Here is a 14,572-nt window from a genome sequence, read left to right on the forward strand (position 1 = left end):
ATTATAGCATTCGCTCTAATTTTTATTTTATTTTATTTTTTTCCATTCAAAAAAATCAATTAATTTAGTATTATTAATTATTGGCAATAGAGTGATGGTAAGTCGGACGGCCGGCGTTGATTATTTTCTAAATTATTCAGAGCATTTAGAAAAAAAATTAATCTAAACAATGAATGCTAACTAAATTAAACAAACATTTCTTAAAAATAATGAATTAATTCCATAGTTAAAAGGAATAAATATTCAAGAATTTATAATGCCAAAAGCTTGTTTTTGTCTCAAATATATTACAAAAAATTTGTATTGAATAGAACGGTTACAAGAAAAAAAACCAGATTTGTTTATGATATATTCAAATAACAATAACAAAAGAGCTAATTCGTCATTCTTAGGCTTCCATAAACTTTCCTATAAAATATATTACAAGAAATTTTTCCCAACACAAAGCTCAGATACTTTGTATTTGCATATCTATCCTGCTACTACGTTGAAATGGTAATATGTTTGATGTAATGAAATATTTATTTTGCATAAAATGTAAAATGGAAAACTTAGGTTTTATATGTAAATACACTCTCCCTATAACCCATTTGTAGGTTACACACATGCAATTCTGCTGCACAATTTTTTTTCTCCCCAAAAGACATTTCTCCATAAATCTTCCACGTTGAAAATATAAGGCTGCCTACAAAACAAGAGTATGGATGAAATATTTATTTTGCATAAATGTAAAATGGAAAACTTAGGCTTTATATGTAAATACATAGGAATCAGTTGGCATGCAAATGCACCCCTTAACCTATTTGTAGGTCACAGACTCATGCAGCTTTACTTATGTCTTGCGCACGCAACTTTACTTGTGCCCCAAAAGACATTTCTGCATAAATCTTCCACAAATTGAAAAAATAAGGCTGCCTACAAAACAAGAGTGTAGATGAAATCATACACGTCTCACTGATTTAAAATTAAAATTACAAGACTTGTTGTATCGGTGCAAACTATATACAAAATAATTAGTCAGAAAGGAACAAAGCAGAACCCAGAAAGAAATCATAGCTGCTCTGCAATATCTACTACTACAAGTGGAAAGGTTTTCTAGGCGTAGGCGCCCTGTTCTCAAAAGAATGCAATCTTTGCTTCAGGTGAAAGACTTCCACCTGCCAAAAAAATAAGATTCATTATTTATCATAAATTACTTGTTAAATTGCATTAAATATGCATTGATTCAGGAAAATAAAAAGAAAATTTACATATATACCAATTAAATCATATGTATTTACATATCAATCTATCATCCAAATTTCATTTTTTTGATGAATATGACACCTTATCTAGGTATGAAAATAGGCATTTTACTTTTTTTTTTAAAGTTAAAAATAGTGATATTTTTTAAGTGATGAAATACTTGGGTGGTAAAAATGTACAATAAAGTTTGTGTTAGATATGTAAATACAATAGACAGCTTCAGGAACTCGGTTTTTTACCAAGAATTAAACCCACTGAAATCTTATGTATTTACATATCTAACACCTAAACTTCAATTTTTTAAAATTATACAATCTTTACTGGTGTATGAAAAGATTTTTTATTTTTTAAAAGTTAAATCAGTGGCATTTTTTTATGTAATATGAAATAAATGTAAAAAAGCAAAGTATAAATATATAGGAATTGGGTGGTAGGTATGTGAATGCCCCATGACAAAATCATGACAAGTGTTGAGTACCTGAAGCTGAAAGGCTCTTGCTCTTTCTCCAGCAAGTACGCCCCGAGTAGAATGTAGCTCCTGAATTCATACACTACTAACATTTCAGCTTCAGGTATATAAATGTAAATAACCAAAACTTAGAAAATTTAAAAAGTCAAATTTATGAACCTTTTGGGTGTCATCTAAAACTGCTTTGAGAAAAGCAACATCATGCTCAAGCCTCACATTATCAGAATGAACCATATTGGAGACACTATTTGCCTCTTCTTGAACTAGTTCCAAATTCGCCAATTTCTCTTTCAACATTTCGACTTCCTTCATCGCATCGTTGAGCTTTTTCTCCATCTCCTGCTTCGATTTTGTGACCGAGGACAGGTTCTTCTCGATGGCATCTTGGTTTGTCAATGCAGCAGAAAGTTGTGCTTTGAGCAGGCTGTTTGACTTAGCCAGGTTCGCGATCTTTGTTTCGTAGGGTTGGTAGATGTTTGTGGAGTTTGAGAGAGCTTCGATCGGCGCAATGGGGTCGCTACTTGATGAGTGGAAAGAGTCCGGCGGCTTGTGACGAGAATGGGAATTATCGATATTGAATGTGACCGCATTCTCTTCGGAGGAACTTAGGATCCCTGCTATATCAACCTTGACTGTAGTTTCTTGTGGCTTGTGCGCAAAGTCGATCACCTGATGAGATCATTTCTAATGGTTATCGACATCATCATTAGGATAAGATTGGCATGTAAAAAATACCACGGGCATTTACATATATCTAACAGCTATACTTCATTTTTTTACATTTAAATCAACTAGGATCTTTCAAACCACATAAAAAATACCACTTTTTTCTAACTTCTAAAAAGTGAAAAAAGTTAAATACCTTCTCATGCATAAAGGTGGCATATACGTAAAAATTGAAGTGTACGTGTTAGATATGTAAATACATAAGAATTTGAGTGTTATGCTGATGGAAAAACTGCTTACATCTCTCTCAAATCCTTATTTTCTTAAGAATCCTGAATGTCATTGTCCATCTCTCATTGTTTTTTATTTGAAAAGATATCACTCTTCTATTTGGACAATCAAATGCAATCTGCGTAGAGACACTCTTCTGTTTATGTGCATAGAGACACTCTTCTGTTTGGGCAATCAAATGCAATGTGCTTAGAGACATAACACTCGAAGCACTCCCTAGCCGGGAAGTACTTAAAGGTGTTGGTGTTCTACACATTTTCTCTGCCTTGGGCTAATTTCTCCTCAGGAGGGGCGGACCTAGGTGGTCTAAAGGGTGTACTCTTGTTGACTAATCCTAGTCTACTCGTATATGTAAAATGCGGTGATCCCCTACTACTGATGTTACTTCAATAAGTGACTTCTACCAACTCAATAAGTGGCTTCTACCTTGCCATTATGTGTTCCTCCGATAAGTGACTTCTACCAACTCAGATTTCAACATGATCTTATCAAATTCAGACATTTATCCCTTCACGGAAGAATCTCTTTGGTGTAGACTAAAAGTTTTAGGAACATATTCCGCCGATAATGCGTGAAAAATATTTATGTTACACCTTCATTTTCATATTAGCTCATATAGACACAATGGAACACCTTACACATGATCCTATAGTTTGTCTCCACTTAAAAACTCTACCAAACATTTTTTTGTCAACACTAATCTATTTTTCCTTCAACCAAGTTAGAGAATATGATTGGAAATGATTCTAGACAGTGAGGCTTAACATGTTCATCATTTGTGTCAACATCACCAAATGAAACTGATATAGAGTTTCTAGACAATGTGGAATGATCAAGGGTTAGATCGGACATTGGTAAGAAGTGGAATGGAAGGAAAACAGCATAGACGGCTGAAACCGAGTGCAAACAACGGGTGGATGAAGAAAACAACAGGTAGGAAATGAATGTAGAGATATAGAAAGGTACTCGAACATCTGAGAGAGATCACTACATAGATCAAATCATTTTACAAGCACAACAGATAAAAAGATCAAGGATACAACACTCCAGCAAGAGACAATTAGAGGGAATAGTCTCTAATTCATAAAACCAAAGAAAAAGGTGTCCAAAAAGAACTTCACAACATATTTAATTAGTTAGCCTAAATAGCTAGTAAATAGGCCTCGGGCTGGCCAGCCATGGTGGCAGAAAATGTTGAACTGGTCCCTCACTAAACCTATTCGGTCTCACCCCATCTGAAAGGCAGACGAGGAACGCCCCTCATCACAGCCAATATAAATATGAGAGCAAAATGCCAATACTAAAGAAACCTATAATGACATGCATTTAAAACACAAAAACCGAAGCACAATGAAATGCTAAAAAAATAATTATTCAATCAAAGATCAGATCAAAGTTTGCCTTACAATCTTTCAAAGTTTAACCTTATTATCACCTGGGCTTTATTTTAATTATTATCATTTTATAATATGATAATAAGGTAATGGATTACTCGTTGAGGAGAGAATTTTGCAATCCTTTTTTGAGGAGAGAAAAAAATCTAAAATTACTACATCCCATATAAACACAATAACTATCTTCTCACCTGTGTGCTTAGATTATACCGTTCCGAGCGAGAAAAAAATCTAAAATTACAACATCCCATATAAACACAATAACTATTTTCTCACCTGTGTGCTTAGATTATACCGTTCCGAGCCACTGCTGCCCATCTTCTGCTTCTCCTCTTCAGTAGTTTTACGCACCTTGTGGTTTGCATTGTACTCTTCTTCATTATGAAATTGCCTGCGAAGCGAAATAGTGCCAGAACTAGCATTTGGATCAATAGACGAATCAGACAGTGATTTCCTACCCGAAGCATGATGCTCCACTGCCGAAGCGACGCCAAATCTCCCAACCAAACTTGTTCGACCATAGCTGACGCGAGCAGCAAGATCTTTGGGATCCCCAAGGCTGTCCTCGTAGGGTAAAACATCTAAGCCAGGTGCGGATCTCCAGCTCATAGAATGTTCATTTTTTACCGTTACCAATACTTCAGCCTGCAGAGGAAAATACATGGTAAAAAAACGGCCTACACATTCATATTTATAACACTCAAATCTTTAACAACACATAAAAATTGCCACTATCACTATCATTTTAAAAATGAAATATACATTTTCATGCATAGGTTTATTACACCAAGATGTAATTACACCAAGATGTAATAAGTGTAAATATCAAACTTTGGGTGTTAAATATTTAAATACATAAGAATTGTGTGGTTTATAAGGGTATGTATGTAAATTTCTCAAAAAACATATAGAAATAAGCAGACTAGATTAGGTGCAAATCCATCTCTAACCTGATTTGAGGGCTCTTTTCTGTTTCCTCCAAAAGCAACTAGAAATAGCTTGTCGTTGTAATGCACAGAGACCAAACTAAATCCCTGAAAAGCAGATAACCTGTTATATTTTTGCAGCTATATAAAAGGCTGCCTGTTTAGTTCTTCCAAAATTTAAGAGGCATACATTGCACACAATTCTTAAGTATTTACATATCTCACACCTAAACTTTCATATTTACAAACATAGCACTCAAATCTTTAATATCACATCAAAAATAGCACTATTCCACCTTTTCATGCATAGGTTTAAAGCACGAGTGCTATTTATGTAAATATGAAAGTTTAAGTGTGAGATACGTAAATATATACAAAGTATGTGCTGCATATGTAAATTTCCCAAAATTTATTTGCTTGGCACATAGTACCGCATTGAGAGGTAAAAAAAACGTGAAATATTGACACTAAAAATTAAATAGTGTTTCGTCAATAAGCAATGATTATCAAACTCGTACTAAAACCATTAAAGTTCTCTTTAGGCAGGCTGTAAGCAGCAGTTCTCCACATTTCCCCACCCTCCCATCCAAAACATAGTATCAGCATCACATTAAATTTTAGGGATGTCACGACCAAGCTCGAGAGCTTGAACTTGAAGTTAACTAAGGCTAGTAACATAAAAAATCTAATGACTGGAGTTAACCAAACAACAATAGAAAATTAAATATTATTGCTGAATTTAAATAAGAGAATTACAACCACACAAACAGAACTAAGAAATAACAACAACGCGACACACAAACACATACTGAGGGGGTCGATCCAGGGATGGTGGTGGTAGGTTATGGGGGGTTGGAAGGGCGGTAAGCGGCTGGAATGATGTTAGGGGGGCTGGTGGGCTGTAGTGGCAACAGCAAGAAGGTTTTTGGGCTGTGGTTTAGGAGCAGCTGCAGTTTGTTGTTCATGGCAGCAGCAAAGTGGAACACAGGTTCTGGAACAGGGTGGACGGCTGGTTTTGTAAGGTGGGAACAGCAGCTAGGCTGTGGGAAGGCGTTTCAGGGTGGCTGGAATGGCAGCTAGGTGGTAGGGAGGCGATTCCGATGGGCTGAAAGAGCGCAGCAAGGCAGCAAGGGATTGGTTGGCAGCTGTAAAAAATAGCAAAGAAAGCTGTATTCTGGGTGACTGCTACAGGGAAGGTGATGGAAGCAGTAGAGGGAGGAATGCGGACGAAGGATGGATGAAGAAAATCACCACAGCAAGAGGTGGATGGCTGGTTCTGGAAGGTGGGAACAGCAGCTAGGTGGTAGGGAGGCGATTCCGGCAAGCCCAAGGGACCAGAGATGTCGGTGGTTGTCCCAAACAAAAACACAATAAAAACTAACCAAAGACTCTCAAGAAAGAAAATTTATAAAAATATGATAACTAGGAGTGGGCCCACGGGTCCAGCCGGCACTCCACATCAAGAAAAGACATGAACCAGTTCGATCAAGACATGCAGGAGGAAGCCTGTTTCGGTTGCAGGAGCGTCGCCTCCACCCCGCATCAATCTAACAGCAACAAAAATCCACAATAATATTCAACTCTAAAAAACCCACTAATTCACACTACATGGTAAACGTCAATTAACAAAATACATGAGACCATTCACCGCAATGATAGAAAACAAATAATTAGACATAGACACCAAACAGTCTACCACAAATTTCAAAAAGCAACAACAAGCCTTTATCTCACTATTACATATTTCAAACAACTCTTCTTTTTCTATATACAAGCCGTCGCCTATTAGTCATATCAATATCAAGAAATATGTACTCATAATCATATACTAATAAAAATTGAGGCATTTACATGCTTGCCACACATTTTTTATGTATTTACATATCTAACACCTAAGCATTCATTTTTACATGCATATCGCTCAATTCTTTAAAATCACATAAAAAATATTATCATCGCCATTTTTTAAAAACTAAAATAAACCTTTTCATGCATAGGTTTATGCACCAATATCTTGTTAAATATCAATCTTTGGGTGTTAGAGGTGTAAATATGTAATAATTGTGGTATTGCGAGCAAATTTCTTATAAAAATTTCGTGTAGATCAACCCTTACTGGCACTTCAAAATCATCAGGAATTTTCAAAGCAATATGGTTGCCTAATGCCTTGTCCAAGCGAAGTGGATTGCTAAACAAGAAAAAATATATTGCCTATAAATACATTTTAGTAACGATAAATATTCCTGAACAATATAAATAACAATTATTTCAATAAATTATTTATGAAAATTAAATTTTCAAATTCCTTTAAAATCAAAGTAAAAAAAATATCTTACCAAATAGATTATTTTAAACAATTAAACTAAAACAATTTAAATTGTATCTTAGGCATAATCTAAAGCCTTGTTTGAGTTCAATTTTATTTTTTATTTTTGGTTCCTAAAAACATGTTTGTTTAGCATATTTTATACATTTTTATTTTTTCCTAAAAAACAAATTAACATATTTATTTTAAAACAATCAAATTAATTTTTAGGTGTTTTCAGTGATTTTAAAATCAATTATATCTTAATCAAATATGTCAAACATATCTTTTTTTTCAAATCAAAACATATATAAAACAAAATAAAAATAAAAAATAAAAAACAAAAAATGATCCCTATCGCCCCTAATATTCTCTATGGATAATTAATATATAGCAAGTGTAGCTTAGTGATAATCTAACCTTCTCTACTAAAGTATTTCGAAATAGACAGAATTTGGAAGAAGGGGAATAGAGTAGTTGGGCAGTTGTTCGAACTAAAAGCAATGAGGATAACAGCAAAATCAAGGCATCAACAAGGCACAACTATCGAGGGAGACCCACCACCTAATCTCAAACAAGATACAGACGCACAACTTACAAGTGGTAAATGATACAACCCTTGGGGCGAAAAACAAAGAGCGTTCTCTAAATGCATAAACCAAAAGCATGTGTCCCAAAACCAAAAATTAAAAACATACAAATATTTTCCAAGTAAAATAACCCTAATTATATTCCAAATAATATAAAAAGAGGGACCCACAAGGCCTGGAAAAAACCAACAGGTGTGAAAGACCCTCTACCCCACTATGATACTTCACAGGATAAGATTTCATCCCGATCTCAATCTCGCATAAGTGGGGATCATGGAACTGGTCTCCCATCAACCGACTAAACTTTTTTACTACTCTGTTCTCGTATAAAATCCTACTACCAACTTCTATCATACCTCAATAAACTTTCATCATAACTCTCGAGAGTTTATAGAACGGGCTTGTTTCTGTAACAACTTGGATGATGGGGCCATCAAAAGCATGCGGTAAGCATTGCCAAGTAATGAACATTAAAATCAAATATTAAATGATATTAATGAAAACAATCCATAATAGTAAGACATACTTGCATCCTTCAAAAGTTGTTAAGAAATTAAATATGGCACCCAAAGAGTGAACTTTCAATAAATGATGACAAAACTCAACATGAACTACTAGATTACGACAAAAATAAGTTCAAGCCAAGAATCACTCAAAACCATCAAAGTAACAAATTTAAAAAAAAATTAACACAGTAAAATGCACAAAAAGTTGTTGAGAAGGACTTACTTTACTAATAGCTATTGAGTCATTAGACGATGTAACAGAAACAGACCACTCGAGTTTTGAAACGTCAAAGACTAAGGTTTCAGCATACCCTGAAAAGAAAATAAAGCAACATAAATTTAAAAATTCAAATATCAGTAAAATAAGTGATAATCGCTGTGAAATGAAAAAGCGTTGTGCAAAAAGTATTAATTTCTAAACGTTTGCAAATATCCTCTCATTTTGTCAATTTCTCGTCAAATAAGCATAAATCACATATTTGAATGTCCGTCACTAAGGAAATCCAACTTTTCAGATGTTAACTCCAAACAATTATGAGATACTTTCAAGCAGTACAGCATGAAAATGAACACAGCATAATATTAAAATGTTGTTAACAAAATTTTCATTTTCAAGCTTTTTGTTATTCCAATACCAAAATAAAGCGTCAAAAAAGAAATGTCCGCAAGACTGAAAAGCTAATTTTAAGTTTAACAAGGTAAGTACAAACATAAGTTGGCAGCCTTCATAGTATAAGAATAACACCAACTTTGCTGCTGTTAATTTCATCTTTTATATCACCCATATCAACTCAGTGTGAGACAGTAATTGGGGGGGTGGGGTGGTAGTATTTTACTTGTAAGACTTTTTCCCTTTCAATTAAAGCGTCTCTTTTCATTTCCTTTTTGGATGGTAGATGTGTAAATGAGAGTTTGCAATTACAACAAGGGCCAGAGAAAATATAATCCACTCCTGTTTTTTAAACTATGGATCTGGGACAGTCTTAGCAAGATCCGCTTTCTTAATCCAGCAGATCATGAATTTGAAGGCATCATAAAAAATCGATGAAGAGATATTTGGGTGCAAGAAACTTCAATCAGGGACTTTGTTGTCTTCTATTTCTATCATTTTTACTCGCAATCTAATATATTGGAGATCTTCGTTTTGTTTGCTTTATTGCATATAAAAGACAAAAATTAGTGCTTCATACTAAACAAACAGTATTTTATATTAAATAGTTGGCTTTCCATCTTTAAAATTAGAATAAATCGAAGAAAAAGAAAAAAAATAATTTATCAGAGACTAAAATTATTTTAATTAGCATAAAACCAGTGCAGCTGGATAAGAGAAACAATTTTTTTTACATGTTCGTGTCAATTATCATAATGAAAACAACAAAAAGGAACACAAGAAAGTCTCTAATTACATTAAGCATCAACAAAAAAAAAATTAAATAAATCTTACGAAAAAATATTACATCAGTACTCCGCACGTAGAGTAACGTGCGGAGTCAATGAAATCGCGCCACGACACTCCACGACAGAAAAAAAAAAATTGGTCTGGTAACACAGGGGAATATTCCCCCGTGTTATTCAAGTGTTATTGTATGTTATTGTGTTATTATAACACCAGGAATATTCTCAGGACACAATAACACATGAATAACACTTGAATAACACGGGGTGAATGTTCCCAAAAAAAAAAAATCGGCCCCGTAACACAGAAATATTCCCCCCATGTTATTCAGATGTTACTGTGTGTTATTCATGTGTTATTGTGTTATTATAACACTACGAATATCCCCATGACACAATAACACATGAATAACACACAATAACACATGAATAATAGATGGGGAATATTCCTCAGCGTTACCGGGCCATTTTTTTTTCTGTCGTGGAGTGCGTAGAGTGTCGTGGCGTGATTTCATTGACTTTGCACGTTACTCTACGTGTGGAGTACTGATGTAATATTTTTTCAAATCTTACAGAGCAATTCAATGCATACGTTTTTTCTTGCTTCCACCACCTACAATATACCATCTATTTCCACAAAGGATGCCACCGCAACCAGCCCTAGGAGATGGATGGTAACCCTTGATCTTTATTTTTGACCATACCATCTTGAGAGAAAAAAAAAAGAGAGAAAAACATTGAATACTTAAATCCACCATAAAAAATTATTGATATGCAAAAAATTGAAAAAAATGTTTTTATATAGTAAGACGTCTCCAATGCTACATACTGTTTCAAAGTCAAGAGAATAGAGATCATTCAGAATCCTTGACTTTGATTGCCCTCCAAACACAAAAAGAAATCTATCATCATAGAGAGCAGCAACATGGTTTGATCTTGGAGATGGCCTAGTTCCTCTGGAAAGGTAATTTAATAGAACATTAAAAAGTATATAATTGACATAAAAAAGACAATGAAATGTACTTAAATCAATCTAAACTAAAAAAAAAGGACTATAGAGATAAGCTTTATATAGATGTGTGTGTGTGTCTATATATATATATATATATATATAATATAATAAAAAACCCACCCTATCATCATAGAAAGCAGCAACATGGTTTGATCTTCGAGACGGCCTAGTTCCTCTGGAAAGGTAATTTAATAGAACATTAAAAAGTATATAATTGACATAAAAAAAGACAATGAAATGTACTTAAATCAATCTAAACTAAGAAAAAAGGACTATATAGATCAGCTTTATATAGATGTGTGTGTGTCTGTGTGTCTGTGTGTCTGTGTGTCTGTGTTTGTAGATAGCGAGAGGGAGAGAATAGAGAGATGGCTTACGTGTAATGCAATGGAAGCCATGTTGAAGATTTCAAATCAAACATGTGTAGATCATTAAGTTTTCTTCCTTTAATATCTTGTCCCCCAAAAAGAATCAGGATTGAGCCTGCTCTGATGACTGTATGACCACTACGAGCAGCCTGAAATTACATCATATAGCTGCATCAAATGTAGATAACGGCTGGATAATTTTAATAGAGAATAATCATGGCTTCACAAAAATCATAAGGAGAAAAAAAAAAGTTAATTTTTTTTCCTTCTTCTGAGCTCACGAAGGATATATTTAAATATGAAGAAAAAATGAATATAAATTAAAATTTAAATAACAAAAAGCTTACCGGAACATCACCCTTCACTTCCACATGAGACCAGCATTCGGCATCTAGATCAAAGGACCATACTAAAAGTAGAGTAAAAAATTACTCCTTTTTCCAATGCACAATCAAATCCGTAATTATTTTGAGAATAAATCAACTAACCAACTATTCCATCACTTTTAGGGTCAGTTTTGCCTCCAACCAGAAGTACTAACTTTCCCCAAGAGACCTGCATTACATGTGTGCAGAGTTTATTTCGGGTTTATTTTGAAACAACTAACATATAATGTCTCAAAAAAATCTTAAAAAGATTAAATTATGAAAAGCACACTGAACAATATGATCAGAACATAAAATAAAAAAAAAAAAAAAAATCTGATGCTTAAGATAAACATGAGCAGATATTCAGCAAAAAGAAAAATGGAAGCATAATATAAATTAGGGGCATTTACATGCATACCGCACAATTCTTATCTATTTACATATCTAACACCTAAAGATTTATATTTACAAGTATATCACTAATGTCTTTAACATCACATCAAATATACCACCATCAATACCAGAATGTTACAAGTGTAAATATTAAACTTTGGGTGTTAGATATACAAATATAAAAGAATTGTGAGGAATGTGTGTAAATTTCCCTAAAAATTATCCACACTTCCCTATGTCTTTTGGATTAATATGCATCAAGCATTTCATTAAAAAACAACTAAATTTAATAGAGAATCTACATTTCCATTAAACAAGGAAACAATTTATAAACAACAAGAAAAAAGTGCACCAACTATATAAATGGATGATAGTAAGACATTATGAAATGGTCGCAAGTGACTGAAAATATACCAAACAATGATCTTTACATGCAGGAATTTTCGACCCATTAGGCGAACGGTAGATCTTGGAAGCAGAACCCCAGGAAAGTTTGTCCAAACTAAGTATCTGAAATGCATTTGTAGAGTCATTACATATTTTAAAAGCCACACATAAAAAGTATGCCATATAGGTGTGTGATCAACCAAAATACACATAATTGTGAAGAAAAATCATAATTCTAAGACCAGTAACACGAGTGTGTGAAGCACCAAAATCAGATCTATAGAAAAAACCGGCAGTTCGTGGATGCACAACCAGGAAAAAAACATCAGTTTCTTGGGAGGAAAAAAAGAAGGGGCATTTACATGCATCCGACCAAGTCCCTATGCATGCACTTATCTAACACCTAAACTTTCCTTTTTATATTTATACCACCCAAATTTTTAATGCCACATAAATAATACCACCATTTAAATGTTTAAAGGTGAAATACACATTTTCATGCACAAGTAAGATGGAGTGTATGTTAAAATTGAAATGCATTTGTAGAGTCATTACATATTTTAAAAGCCACACATAAAAAGTATGCCCTATAAGCGTGTGATCAACCAAAATACACATAATTGTGAAGAAAAATCATAATTCTAAGACCAGTAACACGAGTGTGTGAAGCACCAAAATCAGATCTATAGAAAAAACCGGCAGTTCATGGATGCACAACCAGGAAAAAAACATCAGTTTCTTGGGAGGAAAAAAAGAAGGGGCATTTACATGCATCCGACCAAGTCCCTATGCATGCACTTATCTGACACCTAATTTATATTTATACCACCCAAATTTTTAATGCCACATAAATAATACCACCATTTAAATGTTTAAAAGATGAAATACACATTTTCATGCACAAGTAAGATGGAATGTGTGCTAAAATTGAAGTTTAGGTATTAGATATGTAAATCTTTCAAAAAGAAATGCTAGATTATGCAATATTAATTTGAAATCAGCAATAATATAATTGAGAAGCACAACCAAACACACCATCAAATCAAATAAGCAATTCAAAGAACACAAGCATCAAGCATGTCCCATCCTTGCGATTGAATAAATATTCCAACCAAAATATAACTTTTAAAAATCCAAATATTATTTGGAAAATTGCAAAAAGCAAATCACGCAAATCTCAATATGCAACTAACCTTCAACAGCAACATCAACTTAAATAGGCAAATTCGTCAAACCAGCATTTATGAATATGTAGAATATAGTGGAAATTTCAGAATATTTAAAAATTAAAATTAAAATTCATACATAGCATCAGATGAAAGAGCTACAATAACTCAGTACCATCGTATCATCCAACATCCCATTGCCAGAATCCCCACCAACCACCACCATTTTACTCCCAACGACCGCCGCTGCATGCTACATCAAAAACCCATGTCAAGCTCTAGTCACAGAAAGTGAAAATAGCACCTAGAATAGCATTTCTATAGTTTTATCGCACAAGTCAATGGCAAATAGTGCATTACAGTGCAAAGTTCTCTGTAGAGTTGTTGCATATAGCGTATGGCATGACATGTGCTTTTAAATATAACACAAAATATAAAAATACTAAGAATAAAATGCAAGTAAATAAAAAAAGCTAGCAATTTGTAAACATTTTGAAAGCCAAATCAGTAAGTCAATAAAAATTTTGACAAGCGCGTGTATAACACCCAATAGTACTACTCATTCTTTAATTGTTTAACAGCTCCATTACTTAAACACCTTACAATTCTTAAAAATTCGGCACTTAATAGTCCAGGTAGCATTCTATCCTAGTTTAGAGAAAACAATATCAAATCTCATGGCCTCTATTTTATGAACAAAATGAAAAATTAACAAAAAAAAAAGTTTATATTAGTTTGCAGGTGAATTAATGAAACCATTTAATCAAACCACAATATTAGCATCAAGAAGAAGGTTAAACGAACATAAAAGAAAAATAATGGCAGCTTCAATGAAAGTTCAAAGCCTTGAAGCCATTACCGAATAGTTGAAGGTGTCAAAAAAGGTTCAATGAGAGGTTATCAAAAGATACTAAATCCTAAATACCCATTAACACCATTTGAGATGCAAGATCAGCAGTCGAGAATATAACTTAAACGACTAGATTGGCAAGTTGCAAATAGGGCTGTCAATTTGGCTCGTTGTTCGCGAACAGCTCGTGTTCGGCTCGTTAAGCAGCTCGTGTTCGGCTCGTTCGTTAAGCCTAACGAGC

The 14,572-nt window shown here is 33.8% G+C and overlaps 1 protein-coding gene across 1 annotated transcript in view; it reads right to left on the reverse strand.

Moving 5' to 3' along the window:
- Nucleotides 1-751: 751 nt before the first annotated feature.
- Nucleotides 752-14,572, reverse strand: part of LOC110028874 (acyl-CoA-binding domain-containing protein 5) — a 20,539-nt gene continuing 6,718 nt past the window's right edge. Inside the window, exons 5-17 of the mRNA XM_020730902.1 lie at nt 13,657-13,734; nt 12,343-12,438; nt 11,656-11,722; nt 11,515-11,576; nt 11,177-11,316; nt 10,617-10,743; nt 10,380-10,494; nt 8,616-8,704; nt 5,016-5,099; nt 4,342-4,710; nt 1,874-2,383; nt 1,724-1,783; nt 752-1,157 (exon numbers count right to left, since the gene is read on the reverse strand). Coding sequence (XP_020586561.1) covers nt 1,077-1,157; nt 1,724-1,783; nt 1,874-2,383; nt 4,342-4,710; nt 5,016-5,099; nt 8,616-8,704; nt 10,380-10,494; nt 10,617-10,743; nt 11,177-11,316; nt 11,515-11,576; nt 11,656-11,722; nt 12,343-12,438; nt 13,657-13,734 — 1,878 coding nt within the window. The 3' untranslated portion in view covers nt 752-1,076. The remainder of the gene's footprint in view (nt 1,158-1,723; nt 1,784-1,873; nt 2,384-4,341; nt 4,711-5,015; nt 5,100-8,615; nt 8,705-10,379; nt 10,495-10,616; nt 10,744-11,176; nt 11,317-11,514; nt 11,577-11,655; nt 11,723-12,342; nt 12,439-13,656; nt 13,735-14,572) is intronic.

This window comes from Phalaenopsis equestris, unplaced genomic scaffold (assembly GCF_001263595.1).
Source record: "Phalaenopsis equestris unplaced genomic scaffold, ASM126359v1 Scaffold000002, whole genome shotgun sequence".
NCBI classification, from domain to species: Eukaryota; Viridiplantae; Streptophyta; class Magnoliopsida; order Asparagales; family Orchidaceae; genus Phalaenopsis; species Phalaenopsis equestris.